Source organism: Nycticebus coucang, chromosome 11 (assembly GCF_027406575.1).
Source record: "Nycticebus coucang isolate mNycCou1 chromosome 11, mNycCou1.pri, whole genome shotgun sequence".
Lineage (NCBI taxonomy): Eukaryota > Metazoa > Chordata > Mammalia > Primates > Lorisidae > Nycticebus > Nycticebus coucang.
In genome coordinates, this window is record NC_069790.1 from 13,589,861 (window position 1) to 13,613,101 (window position 23,241).

At 41.9% G+C, this 23,241-nt stretch overlaps 1 protein-coding gene across 1 annotated transcript in view; it reads left to right on the plus strand.

The window, feature by feature from the left end:
- Positions 1-23,241, plus strand: part of GLI3 (GLI family zinc finger 3) — a 298,826-nt gene that overhangs the window by 8,932 nt on the left and 266,653 nt on the right. Inside the window, exon 2 of the mRNA XM_053553719.1 lies at positions 5,357-5,521. Within this exon, the coding sequence (XP_053409694.1) occupies positions 5,398-5,521 (124 nt within the window). The 5' untranslated portion in view covers positions 5,357-5,397. The remainder of the gene's footprint in view (positions 1-5,356; positions 5,522-23,241) is intronic.

Consider the following 23,241-nt stretch of genomic DNA (forward strand, 5'->3'; position numbering starts at 1 on the left):
TTATGGCACCTAATGAAGAAAAACACATTTGGGGGCCAGGTTAGTAGCCGGTGAGTTAGATGCACTGAGTGAAGCACACACCCCTCAGTTTCCTGAAGACTTTTCAAGTGTTCCCCAGTGTTTATTGTGCTACACACTGGGTGTTGCCTCACAAAGTACCTGGAAAGCTGCACCTCTCTGAATCGGGTTGTGAATGCATCCAGGGCCATCTCCTGCGAGTGTCTGTTGGAAATTTTGCCGACCCAACTGGAGAGAGTTTGCAGATGCCCATGAATGTTCCTGAGGAGCAGGATGACCGGCCTGATAGGGTGGATGACGGCCACTTCTCTGCGCCCGCGGGGAGACTCACCCCCTCGGCCCGCCGCCCTCCGGTTCTCTCTGGCTTCCCGCGGCCTGACTGGCGGGGGTGTATTGTCTCCCTACCAGCCACTTAGGGACTGCGGATCAAAGTGGGGCCTGGGAGCACCCCCTGTCCGCAGATACTCCGAGGCTTTGCGGAGAAATCTGCACGCTGGGTTTGCTGGCGCACTGGTTGGGGCGCGCCAGGCCGGGAGCTGGCAGCGTGGCCGTCCCCGCGCTGATGTAATGATGATGGATGCCGCGACACCGCGCTGCAGACGGCGCTGCGCGGCCCAGCGCTCGCTAATGAACCCACCGCGCCGCCGCCGCCGCCGCCGCCACCTAGGGGACCTCGAGCGGGGCGCTGGGCTCCGGCGCGGGGTGGGGGTGGGGAAAGTGGTGAAAACCATCCATTGCCACAGCTGAGGGAACCAGAACCTGAAGGGGTCTTTACAAGAAAGCGCAGAGAGTGCTCGCCAACAAAATTGGCCCATCATGGCCCAACCTGATCAAAACAATTAGCATAATCAATGGGGACTTGGCCATTGTAACAATGAAAGTTTCTGCTTTGAGTTATCCCCCCACCTCCCATTGCAGCTTTAAGGGGAGGCTGTAAAAGGGGAAGGCTCCAGGCTTTTTGTGTGCAAGAGCTGTTTATTAGGTAGGTCCCCACAAGAATCCTGCAGTGTAAATGTTGTGGTTCTTCTCTTGCTTACTTTCAGGTGTGAACCTGTACTACTACATCTCCAGGTCAGTGGCTGCAGGAAGCTTTAAATGCCTTGTCTTGTAGGCGGGTGATGCAGGTTCAGATTTATAATTTAGGAAGAAAAGATCCACCTGCAGGCAGGTTGCTAGCTGTAGGAGAGGGATTAGGTTTAAAATAGGGTCTGGGATTAATTGTGCCCTGGGTTTAGGCCTCAGGGAAATTACAAAAGGTTCCTGGATAGTTGAATGGGAAAACCCTTGACTGTTTGCTTTCAGGAAGGAATGTTTATCCCTCCTTTTACCTATGAAATTTGGAGCTTTAGGAGGCATATGCTTTTAGAACAGTTTTCCTTGGTTGCAGCCCCCACCATTGCCTCACACTGCTGGGAGTCAAGCATCAGCTACAAAACCTTTTTCCCCCCAAGCATGAAAGTCAAGGGGCATGCTAGCAAATCTTGCGTGTAATGTTTCAGCGGTGAAAGGGATTGAAGGAGAACAGTGTGGGGTTGTAAGCAAAGAAAAGTGTATGGGGGAAAGTCTCATTTCATTCACATCTGAAAAACAGTGGCGTCTTTGAAATGGAGCAGAACTTAAATTTTTTTGTTAATACTTAAGTTCTAAATAAATTAGACTTTATTCTTTAAGAAACCTTAGGTTTTAAAAGTAGTGCTATGGAGCCACTGGTCCAGTTATGTTTCAAGGTCCCATCAGGAATTCCTGCTGGTCACTTCTGTACCTGATGCTTTAATGGATCAATCCAGAACTCTATGCTTCCAAACTCCCGTTACTATTCTATGAAAAACCCACCGCCACAGCTAACAGCAGCCACCCTTTTCTGCTCACTGACTCCTCATGCACAGTTTGATGAGGTGTGGGCGTCTAGAATTTTAAAACTTTCTCTTTTATGACTGACAGGGACAAAGTTGTAAAATAAGCTGATATAATTTATAGGAGTGTACAGGAAGCAGATGTCTGCCTTGGCAAGTTGCCATCTTTATAGCCGTTCCAAGCATAAACCACACTTTTAAATAATTAGTTACTAACTAATGAGATCCAAAAATAAGTTGTCAAAATAGAAGAAGGGGGTAGATTCTTGAGTGACCAAGGGCCTATTTTTTTAAAAACCCATTTCAGATGAGGGGAAGGAATTAGTATTCTCTAGAACCATTAATTAGTGTGATTTCAGTCAGTGCCTGGAGCTTTACCTCTTCTACAGTGATGAGTATTGGTAAGGTTTTATTGCTTTTTAAAATGAAGTCCTTTGCCTGGGGGGGAAGGGAACCAACAACTCCACAAAAACCAACTTTGTCAAGGAATTTGGGGGGCTTGTCTCTTAACTCCTATTAATTAGCTCCCCCTACTAAGGAAGAGACTTAGTTCTTCCTAGAAATCTCATCTCTGAATGGGGTTTTCTGGTCCATTTGCATGTTTTAACATGCAGCTTTAACCTGGTAAATTCTTTACCTGGATTCAACCAGTGACACTGTATGTGTGTTTTGAAAGAAATGATTAATAGTATAGGAAAGGCCTGTTTATCTCAAATGGTGAAGAATAGTATTTTGATTAAATCGATATTTGTTAAGGTTTTTAGTTTTTGTATAATTTGCCCACTTTCAAAGAAACATTGTAACAGAATATGTATATAGCCAAACCAGTGGTGATTGAAATTCAAGACACCGCAGGGTTACGTTAAGTCACAAGTTCATCTATGTGATCATTTATTTACTCAGTAAACATTCTTAGGTGTACTACCCCGTTTTCCCGAAAATAAGACATCCTCTGAAAATAAGACCTACTTACAGGACCTACTACCCCGTCCCCTGAAAATAAGACCTAAGCGCATCTTTGGGAGCACACCTTAGAATAAGACACTGTCTTATTTTCGGGGAAACAGGGTAGGTGCTGGGAAGGTAGAAGCCTTGTGCTCCTGGAGCTTACAGTCTGGAGGGAGGAGATGGAGGGCCGCACAGACTTTTCCAGGTGAAGGAGAAGGAATTCGGTACTCTGGGGTGCAGTTCTTTCATTAGTTCACCCAGTGAGCAAAGACTTCAGTGAGTATCCACTGCACAGGGTATAGAGCAGTAAGCAAAGGTAAACCTGAAGAACAATGTTTGAAATGTTCTCTGAGCCTGTTTAGTGAGCTAATGTTGAGTGAGCCTGACAATTAGTAGCGCTGGTCAAAATGAAGATTCCTAGGTCCCACTGTCCAAGGCAAGTGCATTGCATCTGGGATTAGGCCTAGGAATCTGGACGTTTACCAAGCACTGCAGCAGCCCTCACCCAAATGGTTCTTACACCCCTGCCCTGAGGAACAAGCTTTGTTCTTGCGGGCATACTTTAAAGATGCTATTTAAATCATTTTCGGGGAAAATTTAAAAAAATAATTATTCTGAGATTGTTAAAGCTAGAAGAAACCGTTGACCATTTTTCTTTGAAGGCTTCTTTATCCAGATTCTTGGAAAAGCTTGGAAAATCTGTGATGCTTTGGAAATTAAATATGCACTTCCGTATTTAAGGGTATTCTCTGGGGAGAAGGCCTTTAACATTTAGAACGTTCTTAAAGGTCCTGTCCTCCCTCCTCCCCCAAAGAAAAAAGTTGAGAAATTAAATTTCACTGTCTGATTCTGTCATTTAACAGATGAGACAGACAACTGGGGCTCAGTCACAGGTAGTCCAAGGCTGGTTCCAGGGGGCGCTAGCCAGGTAGCTCTGCCCTTGGGACTTGTTAGCAGGGGCAGCTTTGGGACATCTCAGCCCCTTCTCGCCCTTTGAGGGGTGTTTCTGAATTTGGAGTGGATCTTACAATTGATATGTAAATTTAACTTAGTGCCCCTTTTTTCTTCTTGATTCTACAAGAGCTGTTCTTAAATAACTTGTATGTTTTACCATGGATGACACTGGTTAATCTGGGAAAAGAAATGCAAGTTAGTGGAAGAGCTGGTGCTCCAAGTGCCGGACAGCCTCTGGTTCTTAAGCATTCTAGTTACTTGCTTTCCAGATCCAGGGGAAGGCATTATACAGTAAGTTTGCAGTTCCCTTTCAAATATGAGTTAAAGAAGAGTAAAAATATTTCATCTGCTTTTTAAACTTTTTTAGTCAGTTAAGCGGTTGCTCATTTCATTAATCACAGTTTTGATTGAACACAGCAGTATCTGCTAAATGTAGAAAAATAAGCAGATGACTAGACCTAAGAAATGCCCACCAAGAGTGTTGTGATCTAGATAGCTTGAAGAAATCACACTGGAGAGGGTACTTTTCATTTTTTGTTGCATTCTTTGTAGGCGTAGAACATGATTGCAAAAAAGAACACAAACCAAGCAGAGTGAGAATTGATGAGAATGATGTAACTCATCATTTTATTTATTTATTTATTTATTTTTTGAGACAGAGTCTTGTTCTGTTTCTTGGGCTCTTGGGCAGGGGCGTCATCATAGCTCACAGCAATCTCAGACTCGTGGGCTCAAGTGATCCTCCTGCTTCAGCCTCCCAAGTAGCTGGGACTACAGGCTGAAATGGTGCCGGGATACTTTTTCTATGAGCCTGAAACTATCCTCTTTCGTGGCCTCCCACAGTATTAGGATTTAATATTTTCTAAGTGAGCCCAGTGTTTGTTATTGGAGATCTTTTGACTTCTCCTTACAGGATCAAGAACATGTTCTATTACTTTTGTCCAAATAATGTAAATCAAAAGAATTGGAATATTCTTACATCTTGATAAAACTTAACGGATATGGATTATCTGAATGAATTAGGATTAAGAGGCATATCGTAATTCAGATATCTTAGTGAAAGAGACAAAACTTAACTGGCTGCTTGGCCTGAATTATCTTATGGTTCAGAACTTTGAGTAGGCCTTGGCTGTTAGATGTTCTCAGCTTCTCTTTGAAACACCTAATTGATAATTAAAAACTTTCTCCTGCTTGGAAAGTTGTCCAAATGCCCCATCCTATAAAATGGACCACTAAAAGGTAACGTGGATGTGGCTTAACAGAGTAATATGACCCTTGAATTTCACGCTATAGACCCAGTTGAAAATTGAGATATTTGGACCATTTTGATAACAAATGCCTTCTAGGAATTTGTGAAAAGTCCCATGTTATTATGAACATTCCCTTCTATTCTCCTTTGGCCAATTCAAGTGGCTTATTCAACTTTGAGACCTTTTTTCCAGAAAACTCGTGCAGAAGTGTCCTCCAGGTTTTGAATTTACTGAAGCTCGAGGCTTTTCTCAGGTGACAGGTGGGATGGACTTTTGAGTGAGATTTTCTTTGTCCACTGTTGTTTGAAGTTGATGGGACTGATGTTTTCTTAGGCTTTCCTGGTAGAAAAGAGCTGAAGTAATGAGAAGACGCCATGGAGGCCCAGTCCCACAGCTCCACAACCACTGAGAAGAAAAAAGTTGAGAATTCCATAGTGAAATGTTCTTCTCGAACAGATGTCAGCGAGAAAGCCGTAGCCTCCAGCACCACTTCTAATGGTGAGTAGCCACAGGGATTACCGGCAGCCAAGCCTACAGTCATTTTGATGTTCTCTGCATTCCTTGTGAATTGAGCATTTGCACCTGGACTGGTGTGGTGATTGTTCTAGGAGACTAAAGAAAGCAAATGAGGCAGAGGGTTGGGGAGGGCGGGGGAAGGCATGGACTGGGCAGGCTTTAGTAATCTCTGCTTTGGCACCCAGTCTACTCGCTGACTTCCAAATTTTCTAATTTGAGATGTAAATGCGATAGGTTATTTATTATAGGAAGTTCCTGTTTTGGCATTTTGGAAATCATCTTGATTAGTCTGGCAAGAGTTCAAAATGCTTTATGTTTCATATGAAAAGTCTATACTAGCTGGAATAATTAGTTATTACAGAAGATGCAATGTGGTCTCGTCAAAATTAGTGACATACATGATTAGAATGAAAGACCAAAGTTCATCATAAGATACTTATCAAAAATTAAATAATTTTTAACTCAAAAAAAAAATTAGTGACAAGGATCTCCCTTCATCACCCCCCATCCCCATTTTAAATCACCTGCTCTAAAGGATTTTAATGTGTTCATGGTCGAATCTCAAAGTAACATTGGTATCTGCAATGCAGGTTTTGTTTTTGACTTATAAAAGTTCAATTTACTTGGTAATATTCAGAGACAACATAGAGCCCCTGTTTCTATAGGCCATATTTTAAAATTTTGAACAAAGTGTTGAGAGACATTTCGGTTCAAGAATGGAACGTGGGAAATAAATTCCAGAGCCCCCACTGGTGAAAACCGACAGAGGAGGTTAATGGTGACCTTCACCTGTGTCTGCTGGGGGAACCTGTGCTGCTCACCTGTCCTTGTTCCCCCTGGTTCCTGAGTGTGCCTTGCTGAGTGCAGGGGAGGCAGGAGCTGGCTGCTCAACCCACTGGCTAATGAGTCCAGTTTGGGATTGATCCTTAGGGAGGTATATTTATGTCTGGGTTAAAGTAATGAGTTTACTTCACATACGTGTGAAAAGATACCTGCATTTCTCCCTTTATTGGTGGTACTTCAAGTCAGGACTGGAGCATGTTTTAATGAGCCAGAATATTTGCCTTGTTCTTCCTCTGTGATTGCAGAAGTCGTATTTCTCCTTAAAAACTTGTTACCCTTGTTTCTTTTTTCTGGAATTTGTAAAAATCAGGCAGATTGTTTCAGAAATAAAATCAGTGCTTGTAGTGTTGGCTATTTGGTAATGTTAATAGTGATTTTGTAGAAATAAACACTTTCTGTATGTGATTCCTCAGGAAACATCAACTTGGACTATCTTTGTAGTTTGCGTGTGTCACAGTGTCTCCTGATGTGTCACAGTATGGGTGTTAGGGTGAGGACAGGGTGTGAGTGTGTGAGAGTGGGCGTGTATATGTGAGTGTGAGAATGCATGTGAGAACAGGGGACGGAGGAGGGGGTGTGTATGAGGGAGTGTGGGAACAGGGGAGGAGAGTGGTGTGTCTGTGTGAGCACGTGTGAGTGTGAGGACAGGGGAGGAGAGTGGTGTGTCTACGTAGATGTGAGTGTGAGAACAGGGGAGGAGAGTGGTGTGTCTACGTGCATGTGAGTGTGAGGACAGGGGAGGAGAGTGGTGTGTCTACGTGCATGTGAGTGTGAGGACGGGAGGAGAGTGGTGTGTCTACGTGCATGTGAGTGTGAGAACAGGGGAGGAGAGTGGTGTGTCTGTGTGCATGTGAGTGTGAGGACAGGGGAGGAGAGTGGTGTGTCTACGTGCATGTGAGTGTGAGAACAGGGGAGGAGAGTGGTGTGTCTACGTGCATGTGAGTGTGAGAACAGGGGAGGCGAGAGTGGGCATGTCTGTGTGAGCACGTGTGAGTGTGAGAACGGGAGGAGAGTGGTGTGTCTGTGCATGTGAGTGTGAGAACAGGGGAGGAGAGTGGTGTGTCTACATGCATGTGAGTGTGAGAACAGGGAAGGAGAGTGGTGTGTCTACGTGCATGTGAGTGTAAGAACAGGGGAGGAGAGTGGTGTGTCTATGTGCATGTGAGTGTGAGAACAGGGGAGGCGAGAGTGGGCATGTCTGTGTGAGCACGTGTGAGTGTGAGAACGGGAGGAGAGTGGTGTGTCTGTGCATGTGAGTGTGAGAACAGGGGAGGAGAGTGGTGTGTCTACGTGCATGTGAGTGTGAGAACAGGGGAGGAGAGTGGTGTGTCTACGTGCATGTGAGTGTGAGAACAGGGGAGGAGAGTGGTGTGTCTACGTGCATGTGAGTGTGAGAACAGGGGAGGAGAGTGGTGTGTCTATGTGCATGTGAGTGTGAGAACAGGGGAGGCGAGAGTGGGCATGTCTGTGTGAGCACGTGTGAGTGTGAGAACGGGAGGAGAGTGGTGTGTCTACGTGGATGTGAGTGTGAGAACCGGAGGAGAGTGGCGTGTCTATGTGGATGTGAGTGTGAGAACCGGAGGAGAGTGGTGTGTCTACGTGCATGTGAGTGTGAGAACGGGAGGAGAGTGTTGTGTCTATGTGGATGTGAGTGTGAGAATGGGAGGAGAGTGGTGTGTCTACGTGCATGTGAGTGTGAGAACAAGGGAGGCGAGAGTGGGCATGTCTGTGTGAGCACGTGTGAGTGTGAGAACGGGAGGAGAGTGGTGTGTCTATATGCATGTGAGTGTGAGAACGGGAGGAGAGTGGTGTGTCTATGTGCATGTGAGTGTGAACGGGAGGAGAGTGGTGTGTCTATGTGCATGTGAGTGTGAGAACGGGAGGAGAGTGGTGTGTCTATGTGCATGTGAGTGTGAGAACGGGAGGAGAGTGGTGTGTCTACGTGCATGTGAGTATGAGAACGGGAGGAGAGTGGGCATGTCTATGTGAGCACGTGTGAGTGTGAGAACAGGGGAGGCAAGAGTGGGCATGTCTGTGAGCACGTGTGAGTGTGAGAACAGGGGAGGAGAGTGGGTGTGTCTATGTGCATGTGAGTGTGAGAACAGGGGAGGAGAGTGGGCATGTCTGTGTGAGCACGTGTGAGTGTAAGAACAGGGGAGGCGAGAGTGGGCATGTCTGTGTAAGCACGTGTGAGTGTGAGAACAGAGGGAGAACCAGGGCGGGTTGGTAGCAGATGCCGTGGAGGCCGCGGGGGCACCTGTTTGGTGAGTCTCGGCAGGGTGGCCAGATATTTCCTAAAGATGCTGCTGCCACTGCCACAGCTGCTCACGTGCGCAGAGGTTTGTGCTGCTGCTGCGTGGGTTACGAGCCACTGGTTGACTTTCGCTTTCCTTCATGAACCTACTGAGTGTGGCTGGGAACAGAACTCACCTGGCCAGCCCATGGCAGCTGGGAAGCCCTGAGAGGAAACTTCTAGTCAGAGAAGGAGCAGGCATGGTTTGCAAAAGTTAGGCATTAAAAAAAAATTAAAACAAAATGTAAAAAGTCTTACAGTTTGAATTCATCCCACATCTGCTTCCTCAGCCTCATTCCACGCGGCTTCCTGCTCTGAGCAGCCTGTGCCCAGAAAGTTGTTTTTTTTTTAGTGTTTCTAGTAATTCTAACTGATTGACTGCTTTTTCTTAGGGGACAATGTACAGATCCAATCAAGTACAAGAAAAAATGGAAATGTTTTTAAAGGTAGATTCCAGCCGCGCAGGTGGATTCTAGGAAAACAAACAAACAAATTTCAAGACCGGGGTTGGTGGAGGGGGGGAGCAAAAGAACAGAAAATAAATCTTTGTCTTCTGTGAATACTGATAATTACAATGACATTTTTACAGAGTACTTGCCAGTTTTCTCTAACTGGTTTCGAGACTCTCTACAGCCCCAGGAGTGTGCTGAGGGGTGTGGACTGCTGGATTTGCAGACCCTCTTTGTTCTGCAAGCCCCCTACCAGGTCTCCCCTTTCCCTCTGCCCTCAGCCCTTCACACAGACCAGCGTGTGGGCTTTGCGCCCTGTTTGGGTTTAGAGCTTTTGGGGTGCAGGCTTTCCAAAGTTGGGGCACGGTGTGTTTTGGCTGCTGGCTCCTGGCAGCTATGGCCATGGCCTTCTGTCCTGTCTGTCTGTCCCTCTGTCCATTTGTCTCTCTTCCTGTCTTTTTCTCTATGGATACCTTGGAAATACTTAGATACTTCCGTGTAAGTAAAATAGCCTCATTTGGAGGCTATCACAGGTATTACTGATTGTTACTATTTGGCGGATGGAGGTGGGGGCGTGATTCTTACAAAGCTCTGAAGTTCATCCATTCCTAACTGAACAGTGAAAAATGAGTTTAGTTTCACGAACCAAATGAATACTCTCCCATCCACCATTTCAGGGTTAAAATCAAACGAATGAACAAAAAAGTTTTGTTACCAGCGAAGTTATTGGTTTAATTTGACTTAATTAACTTTTCCATCCTTTCTGTGGTGCAGTTTGTTCTTGACTGTGAGCTTCCTAGCCAAACCACGCGCATTCCATGGCAAGTCCTTACAGATCTGTTTTTGTGCTTTCCTCGGTGGAGTATCTGCTCCTAGAATAACACTCATATAGAGTTTTGTTTAAACACACACATATACACAACCAAAATGCATGGTTCAGAAACCTTGAATAGCATTTAAAATAAGCACTGGCCCCTTAACACTGACATCGAAAATAATACAAGTGAAAAACTATGTTCTAGATCTTGCATGGAAAAAAAGACAAGCCAAATTTGATTTTTGTAATGTTGAAGAACTTAGACCAAATTTGACACCTGCAGTAGTTTTATGCAGGAACTACAATGTGCCAGTAGTTTCACACACCCAGATAGTTTGAGTTCAAACTTCAGAGTTATGTTTGATATGTAAATGATAAGGGGATGACGTTTTGTTTTCTTTATTATTTGAGAGCAATTTCAATTTGTGTTATCATTTGGCATCTAACATGGTGGGTTTCACAAATAAAGAACGTATTTAGGCATTAGGTGTCATTGTTGACTTAAAAACGTCCACATCTGTTAGTGGCCCAAGATTATAAGCAAAATACCTCGATAATCAATTCGTTTCTGGTATTAATTCGTACTTCCTAAGCCTCATGTTGTGTTTTCTAAATAAGAAGCGTCTTTAGATTTTCTAGTGTTTTACACATTCTCATTATCCTATAAAGTTTCCTTCAATGACCCGCAAATACTGACTTTTTAGAAAGTGTTTTGCTTCAGTTTTAGCCCCTGATTTTATTTTAAAAGGTGTAATCTGGTAGTTCTCATTAATCTTTTACTCTGCTTTTTTAAAAAAGAAACTAATGATAAAGATATATAGGCCATGGTCTTGGGGATCTTTTATCAGATAGGATAGTCAATATTCGGAACATACCCTAAGTGATAGAAAGGAGAAATTCGTATCCTAATGGTGTGCAATGTGATACCAAAGTTGATGTAGATTAATAATGGAGAGGAAGTGCCCTGTTCACTTTGATTTTTTCAAAGAGAAGAACTTGATTCTCTGTTTGAGAAGGAAATTTCTTCAAGGCTTTTAAGGGGAAAGTGTTGTGGTCTACAATCACCTAAGGGGATGCCTTTTTTTTTTTTTTTCTTTAACTTTTGGTTACTTCCTGGTCTTCTGATTTGCTTTTAAGCTGTGGATTGCATGGTTATTAGTTGTGATGTCTGCTGCTCTCCTTGGTGGGAGTAAGATGATTTTTCTGCTTTTCATAGGAAGTTTGAAATTCATCAGCTGTTCTTTGCTAGGGGCTCTGGCCTCCTAGACCTGGTGAGATTCTATGTGCCCAACTCTGCTGGAAATTTACAACATATAGATGGCAAATTGTGAGCTTTTATTTTCTAGTCCCTGGAGAGGTCCAACCCAACCTTTTTTCTTGGTTTTTCCTTGTCCCATTTCTTGGTACATGATAGATGGGTGGAAAGGATTTCAGATGAAATGGATGTTGGTTGGAAACACCCACAGGTTTTGGGATTTGAAAGCTTGGGTCGAGTTTTGGCAACTCAAAGGGCTTGCTGAGTGAGTGTGGGCAGATTAACTTCTCAATGTCTCAGTTTCCTCATCTGTTTAGCAAGATGATAATTAGACCGACTGACTTCACAGGCTCCCTGGGAGAAGTAAGTGAGGCAATGCCTGTACCGTTCCAAAAACCTAAGTAGAGAAGCTCTGCAAACATTAGCCATTGCTCAGAGCATGCTGATGAGTTAAATGTTACAAATCCAAATTAAGGAAGATATATTTGCCAAAGCAATGGTGAATTTGCTGGACTCAGATGTTTGAAAAAAGGCTGAGGATATTTCACAGATCCCAAAAGTGACTAAGTTTGCACATGTGAAGGAAGGATAGATTGAAACAAAACAAAACAAACTTTTTGTAAACTTCTTTGACCTTTGAAACTCTTGATGTTATTGTAATCATAGGTCATTGCATGAGCAACAGCATGTATATACTTCTTTTCTTGATTCTTTTTCTGGGACAGGCTGTTTCCTTTCAGTTTATGATATCCTTTTGTAGGGTGGTTTGTGCTATACCAGAGTTAGATTTGATTCTTTTCAAAGAGCTCTCCTGTTTGTAAACTGACTCACTGATGATGAATAAACTGAGTCTTATAACAGCCCTGACTCTCCTGGGCTCCAGACTCACATGTTTCTGAACTCTGGTACCACCCGTTACTCTTTATTGTGGCTAAAGTATCACCTTTCCTGTGGTCACCCAGGCTTGAAACCGCACCGTCACCTTTGACCCTTTCCCCTCTCATGCTTCCCGTGTCTTTCCAGTTTTGAGGTCCTGTTGGCTTTTCATCAGTAATTATTCACCCATATATTGTCCCTTTAGGCCACCTTAATGTGCTATGCTGTTTAAACCCTCACTACTTCATTCCTAGACAATTAAAATGGCCTTCTGCTCAGTCACCTTGGCTTTGGTCTGCACTCTTCTCAGACACAGGAATTGCTCCTGAATTAATATTGTTACAGTTCTGCTGATGCCACACGCCTGCTCTAGAGTCTTCAGTGACCCTTGGCTGCCCATAAGATAAGGCTCATGGTTTTTACTTAATATTTAGATATCTTCCAAAATCTGACCCCAGTCTGGCCCTGCAGTCCGATCTGCTCTGCTGTCCCATCCTGAGTCCTGGGCTCTCTGCCTGCCTGTATGCTCCTCCCTAGAACTGGTCTTGTGCCAACACAATGCCTGTTTCAGTTCTTATATGTGAGTGTGTCCTTGGTCTCTTTTATTCACCATGTGATCGTGTGTCTTGAGAATTATTTAGTACAATTTGGGGGTTGGGGGGGTTATTATTATTATTATTTTAATTAATGCACTTTGTATTTTTGAGCAGTTTTCAGTTTACAGGAACATTGAGCAGAAAGTACACAGAGTCCCACCCCCCCCCCCCAGCACCCTTACCACTTTCTCCTGTTGCAAACATCTCGCATCTCACATTAGGCTGGGATATTTGTTTTATTATTATTATTATTATTATTGTTAAATCATAGCTGTGTATGTTAATGTGATCATGGGGCACCATACGCTGGTTTTATAGACCGTTTGACACATTTTCATCACACTGGTTAACATAGCCTTCCTGGCATTTTCTTAGTTATTGTGTTAAGACATTTACATTCTACATTTACTAAGTTTCACATGTACCCTTGTAAGATGCACCGCAGGTGTAATCCCACCAATCACCCTCCTCCCTCCGCCCATCCTCCACCCTCCCTCCCCTACAGTCCATGAACCGATATTGAGACCGTTATAACTACAGTCTACAGCTTTACCCCACAGACATTGGGGTTCACCCTTTGTGTTGTATAGTTCTGAGGGTTTTGATAAATGCATGTCATGTATCCACCACTGCAGAAACCTATGGAATATTTTCACTGTCCTTAAAAAACCTCTGTATTCTTCATTCCCTCTCCTCCTCTAGAACATTTATTTATTTTTTATATTTAAGTTTTTTTTGAGAGTACCACCTGTTTTGTTTGTTTGTTTGTTTACCTCCCCTGGGACCCAGTTCAGTGTGTTGTGCTGAGAGGACCTCAACAGATGGCGAGTGAGCCTGCACAGTACAATGCATGCTTGCCAGAACATTGGGACAGTGCAGGGTATGTGTAACAGAGCCATAGTGAGAAGCCAGGGTTTGAACCTTAGCCCTGCCATGTAATTGCTGTGTGATCTTGGGCAAAATTCTCAACCTCTCTGACTCTGGCACAATGCGTAGCCAAACATGTTAGCTAGTAATAATAGTAGACTCTTGGATATAATCTGCCCATTTGTTAGTAATCTACAAATGGGTCAGCTTTAATTTGATAGAATTAGAAAATATTAACTAACAAAATCCTTTTATCCTTGGTCGACAGACTGGTTAGGAGCTGAGATCAGGGAACAGTACCCAAATCATTGGTACTGAAATTGGCATAGTTTGGGATGTAACAGATCATGCGGTTTTAGGGTCTGTTTTTCACTCCAAAGTGCTTATTGAAATTACTGGATGAAATCACTGATTTTGTACTATGGTGCTTCCTTAAGGGCAAGAGGCTCTTCTGCCCCGCCCCCCTTTTGTATATAGCTATTGGATTTTTCTTCTAAAAAGAACAATTCCCGTGTGCTGAGATAAATCAGAGATGAATACCACTCCCATTTGGCCAGTTTTCCAAACTGAGGAGTAAAAAGAAGCCACAGCATGGTGTGTTTTGCTTGTAGGATGTTTCTGGGTTGCTGTTGATTACTTGTGACCAAGTGGTGTGGGTGTTTCAAATTTTCAGAAACAAGCTGGTTGGAGTCAGAAGCAACCACTGAATAGTGGATGCTAGAGGCAGAAATAGTGATGGTGGGAGGAAAAGCTCCCTCTGGGGAGGTGGCTGGAGGCCTTCCAGGGGTGGGGGAGGGCTTCCTTTTCCAGGCAGCCTGTGGGAGACAGGGTGATGGTAAAGGCAATAAACTTCCTGTTATCTTGTTTACATGGAAACGTTTCCAAATATAGCTGCTTTAGTTTGTATGTATTTTATAAAATTACGTACAGTAAAATTCACTCTTTGGGGTGTACAGTTCTATGGCTTTTGACAAATTCACGAGGTCTTATAGCCACCGTCACCAAGACCCAGAACAGTTCCAGCGTCCCCCAACATTTGGACAAATAATTGTGTTTGAAACTCAGCTCAGTAATGCATGCTGTCATCAGTAATAACAGAGTCACCAGTGATACTAGAAAGCGTAGGAACCACAGTAGCTGCCTGACATTTGCTTTTATTGCATGTTTTTAAACAAATCTGTGATTTTTAAGGCCTTGTTACCAGTCCTACTGTTAGGGTTTTTTTTTTCTATTTAAATATCTCATATTGAATTTGTAGTAGAACTAAAATGTTTTTGAAAACTGTTCAGAACCACACAAGCCAGTGCCTCTGACAGTTTTGAGTCTTTTTGAGTGCCCAGTCAAATGTATTACTATATTTTAGGCCAATTTAAAATCCTGTTTTGTGCTTCAAACTATAAGGCAGTCTTATTAATAAGAGTTTTTTGTTGCTGTTTTTGTTACTCTGAATTAATTGCATGAGAAAATTGGAATCTGAATATGTGATGCAGTTGTAACCAGAAAAACACTATCAAAGGCTTTGCGAGGTTTTTCTTTTTCTTTTCTTTTATTCTTTCTGTCTTTTCCCCCCTCCTCTTTTGGAAGCATCTTTCCTCTTTCTCCTTTGCTTATGTAGACAGGACTTCACCTCAGGTAGGGGGTTATATTTTTATATAAAAGTTATTCCTAGTACCATTTAGGCGGCTATTTTTTTTTTTCTTTCTTGCTCTTTTTTTACCACTTTCTTTTGAGTCTTCCCTCTGTCTTGGTCGCTTTTTTCCTTTCTTTTTTTTTTCTTCTTTCCCTTTAGTTGTAGAAAGTTGAGTTCCATCCCAATTATTAAATCTTAGGAGACCATTCCCACATGGTTCGGTAAATGGTAGCTTCATCCGCCTTCTTTCATCTCTTCCCCTGCTCTCTGGCTTGACAGTTGAAAAGGTCTGACTGTGCCACACAATGGTTTGATTGGTTTCTCTGGGGGAGACTTTTCCTGCCTCATCATTTGCCAGGCAGGTGGACCAGAAAGTCTCTTGATTCTTTTGTTGCCTCTCAAAGTCCGAGGTCTTTGACTGAATAAATCCGCCGTCATGGGATAATTTGCTAAAAGGAGACTGAAAGATGTGAGAGAAAAGCTTCGCGACTTGGGTGCTGCATTAATGAAATAACGGGAGCCTTGGAGTTTGCAATTGAAAAATCACCAGGAATGCAATGGGTGGAGCCGGGCTTCTTTTATTTCCCATAATAAACTTTTAGTTCTATCATTTAAAGCATGCCTGTCCCTTTGCTTGCCTGCAGGCCTGAGTGTGTTTGGGTTTTGTACCCATGTTTAAGGGGACAGCCCTGCCTGCCTGAAAGCCGTTTGGGTGCCGTGTCTAGTTAGTCATTAGATTATTACTAGTGGATGGAAAGAATTCCATATGACAGAACTAAGGTTGAGTTAACACAGGACGAAAAGTAATTTACAGATAGGCTGTCCCCAGCCATCTTTGTAGCCCCTGATAAGCTTTCATTTCAGAATGGATAGGCGACATTTCCACTTACGGGCCCATTCTGCGACACCTGTGATAACAGCTTCTGGATCCTAATTGAAATTGGTTTCAAAATGGATTTTCACTTTTCTCTGTCTGTGGAAAATATTGAATGGACTCAGAGCTGCCACAGAGAACCCCAGACCTCGGAAAATGGAGCAGGAAGCGAGGATCATCTTTCATAACCCTGTCGATGATATGACAGTTTTGTTATCTGTCTTATTAATGAAATCATTGATCACCTGATGAGGGAGATAATAAACTACATTCCACCACTGTTCACGAAGCTAAATTAGATTGGTCTTACAAATAAGGAGGGGGGTGGAAAAAACAACAAAAGAACAAAAGTAGTAAAGGGCAGTGAAAAGTTTTCATCCCCAAAGCGACTCTTTCTGATGGGAACATCCTGAGTGATTGCAATGAAGGGATCCTGAAACTACAAAGACCAACATTATATCCAAGGGTTTCTTTTTGCCTAGTGTAGAGTAACTAGCAGTTTATTAAATAACATTTTTTAAAAAGTAAAATTTAGCTTAAAAATGTTACTCGTTTTCATTAAGTAAAATTTAGAAACAGAAGGAGAGGTTCTGCATGGTCTAAGTGCTTTGAAATGGGGAAAATGGCAAAAGAAAAAGCCACAGACTCTTTCCCTCCCCACTGGTGAAGGGATTTGGGGGTTGTTCCCTGTAGGTATATTGGGTAAGGAAAACCAATCTGAAGGGTTCATAACCTGGGTCCTTTGAAAGCAAAGTAGCTTATCATCCCTTCCTCTGAAAGCGCTTTGGGATTCCTGGTAAGATGGGAAGGGAATTAGGTTTGGATTTAATGAGGTGGCTCTATGGTTTGGTGCTGGGCCCTCTGGAATGCATTCTCTGCTCCTCTTGCAGGAGGGGAAGAGAGGCTGATGACTTCTCATGTTTCACGGTGAATTGTATTCCTAGGTGTTTCTCCATTCTCGGTGCTGGCCAGGATCAATCCCATCCCCTCTGAGCTTGAAAGAGGAGCAGTGATCAAAGGCGCTAATGATGTCACTGATCTCTGGTGATTGATTAGGAGCAGAAGTTCTGGAGAATTCAGCCTTTCCTTATAATTTCGAAATCATTAGTGTCTACTATTAGGGGACCTAGCCCTTAATCAACAAAATTACAAAAATGAATAATACAGAAAGCACTGTTGTTGTTTTTTCTCGATTTATCTATGTACCTGTGACTAGTGTGAAGTGTATTGGAACTGTGGTTACCTTAATAAGCCCCCTTTCCCTTTTAAATATACTGCAAAGTAAAGGAATTCTCTACATCAGTTGAGTCTGTGGAGTTCTACATATAAATTGGGACAAATGTTTGGGAGTAAAGACATTTTATATTATTTCCAAAGCAGTTTAATCATCAACAGATAATTGCATGTGCGGTAATCTTTAAATATACTTACATGTTTTATTAACTTGGAAATTTAGTTGTTTCATATGCAGATTTTAAAATTCTTGGATTTATTTTTATGGAACTATCTAACATTTTCTTTTTCCCCCTGCCTTTCAAGAAGTTGACTCATTTTTGCGTGCATATTTATCGTTAAAAATAAAAACAAATGCCTTTCTTGGCAAGAGATGACAAATCTTACAACTAGGAAAGAAGCAACTTGAAAGGTTATAAATAAAAAATCAAGAGCAAGAGGTCTCTTTCTGGAACTGCTGAAGACAACACTGTAACCATTGGCTTAGGTCCACCTAGAGTAGGTATTGATTGCAAAAGCATCACAGAAAAAATTCTGTTTTGGAAGGCACTGCAGCTGAAGAAAGAAAAGTTGAATGGAAAATGGAGAAGGTAAATTCTTAAGATGATTGTTACCTGCTGCGGTTTGCTGTTGGTTGTCAAGGGCCTCTTGCTTCATGCTTCCTTTTAGCTAATTCCTTTTACAGAAAACTTCATTTTGAGAACCGCTCTCTGAGTAGGACTGATTAAATTTATTCAATGTAAGCATTTCACATTGTATATTGAAGCAGTACCCTGAACCCCAGAAATGCATCAATGTGCAAAGTTATGATTTAATAATAAATAATTTAAAAAATGTATTTGTAGTCCAGGGTGAGTATATAAAGGGAAGAGGTCATGTAAATGAGCTTTTGGGAGATGATGGTGTGGCAATTATGGATACTAATCTTTAATGGATGTCAAAGACCCCCTTTTCACAGAATATTTATTGTTCTGTTGTCAATGATAAGAAAATTAATCTGAGACCCTTGCCTATAACCAAAAGAGAACTTGTAGAAAGAACGGAACAATAGCATGGTTAAAATAATGGAACTTGCAGTGTTGTAAATATTTTAAAATATGAATCTAGTATTCAATTGGAGATTTCTCCCTCGCCTTTAAAGACTAGAAAACACACAGCAGTCCATTTCACATTATGTTTAAATCAAATCTGTCCTGAGAAACTAATGTTTCTGGGCTTGTTTTCAAATCCTGGCAAGTTTCAGAGTAGTAGAAAAGTTCCTTTCCTATAAATGTTGACAGCAGTTCCTGCGCAGGCTAACAATGTTTTATAAATAGAGTTTACTTAGCAAAAACCATATGTATGCCCAGTGAAATAATCTCACATTTATTTATGTTTTGATTATAGAAAACATGTGCCCCTTGACAAAGCCTTTCAGATCTTTTCCGCAATTAAAAGGAATCATGCTTGAAAAAATAGCTACCATCTTAATGGGAAACTTTTTCATATAAAATCTAAGCGCTTTCTTTGATCAGTCTCACAAAAAAATCAGAATATTTTCATCCATGAGTTTAATCCAAAAAATGGGGTGACTTGGGGGAAAAATGCTTATATATAACTGTGTATCTGCACATACATTCACACACCTATCAGCATATATATTGATTGAATATTGGGGAATCCAAAGATTAAAGAGTCTGGTGACAATGTTTAATGTTACAGTGGAAAAATCTCTATTGCTTGCTCTTGCTGGTGACTTGGTGTTGGTTTAGCACGGGGTAGTGTTCCCGTGTGATTTGTGTTTTTTAGACTGAAGGAGGTAACTTGGTCTTTTAGGTACCTGTTGGGGGGTCTTCATCTACCAAATGCAAAGTATCCATACCTCGATTCTCTTCAATAACAATAGATCCCTATTACTTTTTCCAAATGTTGAGGGTTGGGAGTGAGGTGTAGAGAAGAAAAACCCTTTTTATTTATTTATTTATTATTAAGTCATAAACACATAGATCATGTACACATGAATGCATTTATGGGGTACAATGTGCTGATTTCATATACAATTTGGAATGCTTACATCGAATTAGTTTCTTTTTTTCTTCAGTTGATTTAAAATCTTTATTCACAGCTATATTTCTCATTTCTTTTTTCCTACAGTATAAAACCATAGAGTAAAGAACTCACACACTGCCAATGAAGTTGTCAAGATGGTTTTGTCAATTCTAAGAGTGACCGTAAGTTACTCTGCTAGATGATCTTAATTAGAAACACACTGATATTTTAAATTCTTTTGTTTTTTTGGTTTTTATTTATTTATTTTTTATTAATATTAAATCATAGCTGTGTACATTAATGCGATCATGGGGCACCATACATTGGTTTTATAAACAGTTTGACACATTTTCATCACACTGGTTAATGTAGCCTTCCTGGCATTTTCTTAGTTATTGTGTTAAGACAATTATATTCTACATTTACTAAGTTTCACATGTACCCTTGTAAGATGCACCACAGGTGTAATCCCACCAATCACCCTCCCTCCGCCCATCCACCCCCCTTCCTTTCCTCCCTCTCCCCATTCCCTGTATTCTTAAGTTATAACTGGGTTATAGCTTTCATATAAAAGCCATAAATTAGTTTCATAGTAGGGCTGAGTACATTGGATACTTTTTCTTCCATTCTTGAGATACTTTACTAAGAAGAATATGTTCCAGCTCCATCCATGTAAACATGAATGAGGTAAAGTCTCCGTCTTTCTTTAAGGCTGCATAATATTCCATGGTGTACATTTACCACAGTTTATTAATCCATTCATGGATCGATGGGCACTTGGGCTTTTTCCATGACTTAGCAATTGTGAATTGGGCTGCAATAAACATTCTGGTGCAAGTATCTTTGTTGTAATGTGATTATTGGTCTTCTGGGTATATACCTAGTAGAGGAATTATAGGATTGAATGGCAGGTCTACTTTTAGATCTCTAAGTGTTCTTCAAACATCTTTCCAAAAGGAATGTATTAATTTGCATTCCCACCAGCAGTGCAGAAGTGTTCCCTTTTCTCCAAATCCACACCAACATCTCTGGTCTTGGGATTTTGTGATATGGGCTAATCTTACTGGAGTTAGATGATATCTCAAAGTAGTTTTGATTTGCATTTCTCTGATGATTAAGGATGATGAGCATTTTTTCATATGTCTGTAGGCCGTGCGCCTGTCTTCTTAAGAGAATTTTCTCTTCAAATCCCTTGCCCAGCCTGCGATGGGATCACTTGTTCTTTTCTTGCTTATACGTTTGAGTTCTCTGTGGATTCTGGTTATTAAACCTTTGTCGGAGACATAACCTGCAAATATCTTCTCCCATTCTGAGGGCTGTTTGCTTGCTTTACTTACTGTGTTCTTGGCTGTGCAGAAGCTTTTTAGTTTGATCAGGTCCCGGTAGTGTATTTTTGAAGCTGCTTCAATTGTGCCTATAGATCAGCCACTAGGGTGCCAGCCACATACACTGGAGCTGGCCGGTTTGAACCCAGCCTGGGCCTGCCGAATTAGTTTCTTAATACAGAAGTGGAAATTAGCTGGGGCCAGGCTATACAGTATTACTTAGTTGCTATCCTAGACTAGATCTGTGGCATTCAAAGTGCTAGGGGGTGGGTTGGGCACAGGGAGATGGGGAGAAAGACAGTGTGTATTAGATATAGAAACTTTGTAGTACTTGAGCATACTAATAATACAAGTGCAAATTTTATGTATAATAGCATTATTTTGTACCTCACTTGAACTTGGTGGGAGTACCTTTAGGATTGAAGAGAGAGATTGTATGTACTTTACTAAAAAGATAAGAGTTACGTTTTTACAGAAACTCTGTGTCATGAGGGTAATGTCAGTTTTCAAGCCCAAGGAAAGCTGACCTCTTGCCTCCATAAACAGACACCACTGACCCTGTGGCAGCTCCCTCCAGCCCAATATGGTATCTAAGAGAAATGAACCAGCTTCTACAGCTGGGGTTTCTGGACAGGCTTCAGAGAAAGGGTGAACCCTTTGGAATTATTTTATGAAGCACTTTATGGGCATGGGCCTATGCCTTCTTTTTTCAGGTTCTTTCTGGTATTTTCCTGAGGCTCTCATCTGCAGGTAGGTTTTGGAGCTCCAACTTTGGGAAAGTATTGGTTGAATGATTAGAATTGCCCTTTGAAGGAATGATATCTGTAAGAGCCTGCAAAGGGCTAGGGAACATGAAACAGAGTCTTTTTCATATACAGTGTGATGTGATGACATTGCTGTCATCCAAGTCAACCAAGCTAACTTGGCAGGGGCTGCACATCAAAAATCCAGAAGATTCTGCTTGACCTTCACTGTGTGTCTGAGAATGAGGGACTTGGGTCCTATGCTTTAAACTGCCGTCCCCCTCAATATTCGGTCTTTACGACATTCACTCTTAAGTTCCATAGGAATGTAGAAGAATGCAAAATGAAAGGAAAGATGTCCCATAAATAAGAGGACCTTGAAAGGAATGAGCTATACAACCTAAGTTTAGAAAGGGAAATTCAGAATTTTTAAAAAATTGTATTGTGAAAACCACTCGTCCGAGCCCATTCAGTTAAACACCACTGAAGATTTTATTTAGGCCAAAATGTACTATCACATTGTTGAGTCAAAAATAATTTCAGGTAGGCCAGCTGTGGTGGCTCACGCCGGCACTCTGGGAGGGCAAGGTAGGTGGATTGCCTGAGTTCACGAGTTTGACACCAGCCTGGGCCAGAGCAAGACTTTGTCTCTAAAAAGTAGCCAAGCATTATGGCAGGCGCCCGTAGTCTCGGCTACTTGAAAAACTTAAGCAAGAGAATTAAAAGGAATCATGCTTAAAAAAATAGTTACCATCTTAATGGGAAACTTTGAGCCCAAGAGTTTGAGGTGGTTATGAGCTATGATGCCATGGCACTCTATGGAGGGCGATAAAGTGAGTGTCTGTCTAAAAAAAAAAAAAAAAAACAGAAAAGAAACAGCATACAAAAACAAACAAAAAATAGTAATTCCAGGTATTCTGAAAAGTAGTCTATAGATGGCAGTTTCAGTTGCAAATCCAGGGAGATTTTTACCCAATTTTAGCTGATTTGCTGATAGTTATAGGCAGTTGAAACAACAGCAGTTGCTGTTGTTCAACTTTGTTGATTTCGATGGAGTGTCACCTGTTACCAACCAGGATTCCTTGCTTACCTTCCTGGGGTCTGTGTGTATGTGTGGCTGCTGGAAAGAGCATTTTGACTTGTGTGCCCAGCTCCTCCCAGACCACAGCCTTCTTTTAAACCTCTTGAACATCCTCATGGAGTGCCTTGCCTGGTTTTCTACTTGGCATCTGGCTTTATGTAGTTATATTTCATCATGGCTTCACTTACAGCTTTTGCAAATTTCTTTGATGCTAACTTAGTTGCTTTCAACTTTTTGGAGTGGCAAAAAGAAACAAAACCAGAGTACAATAAACTTTGATTACCAAATCCCTAAACACTGAACCTCTCAAGTAACCCATATTTGTCATTTATGGACTTCATAAGCAGAAGCTGGGGCGTGTTGTTACTGGAAAGTGAGGCAGCTATATTCAGATGCAGTACAGTCACGGGTGCAGAAAGTTCCGAGGGATGGCTGGAGAAATGGCTGCATTGTCTAATGAAGAGGAGATAATTACTCTGCAGTAATTATAAAAATAATGCACTTTAGAAAGGTTTTCGGTAAAAGTAGAACCTTGAGGACTCTAAGGAATGCAGGAACGCAGGACACCTCCAACTTAACGGATGTCCAGGCAGTCTGCTCACTGCAGCCTGAGACCCTTGAGCTGTCCATGTTCTTTCCTCTGTCTTAAAATTGTCTCAGTTTATTTTTATAAAGGGAATACCTGCTCATTGGGAAATTCAGAAATACATAAAAGAAAAACATGAACGTGGCCTGGGTGCTCACCACGTGGATACTATCTATTAACATTTTGGTATATTTTTAATCTCTCTC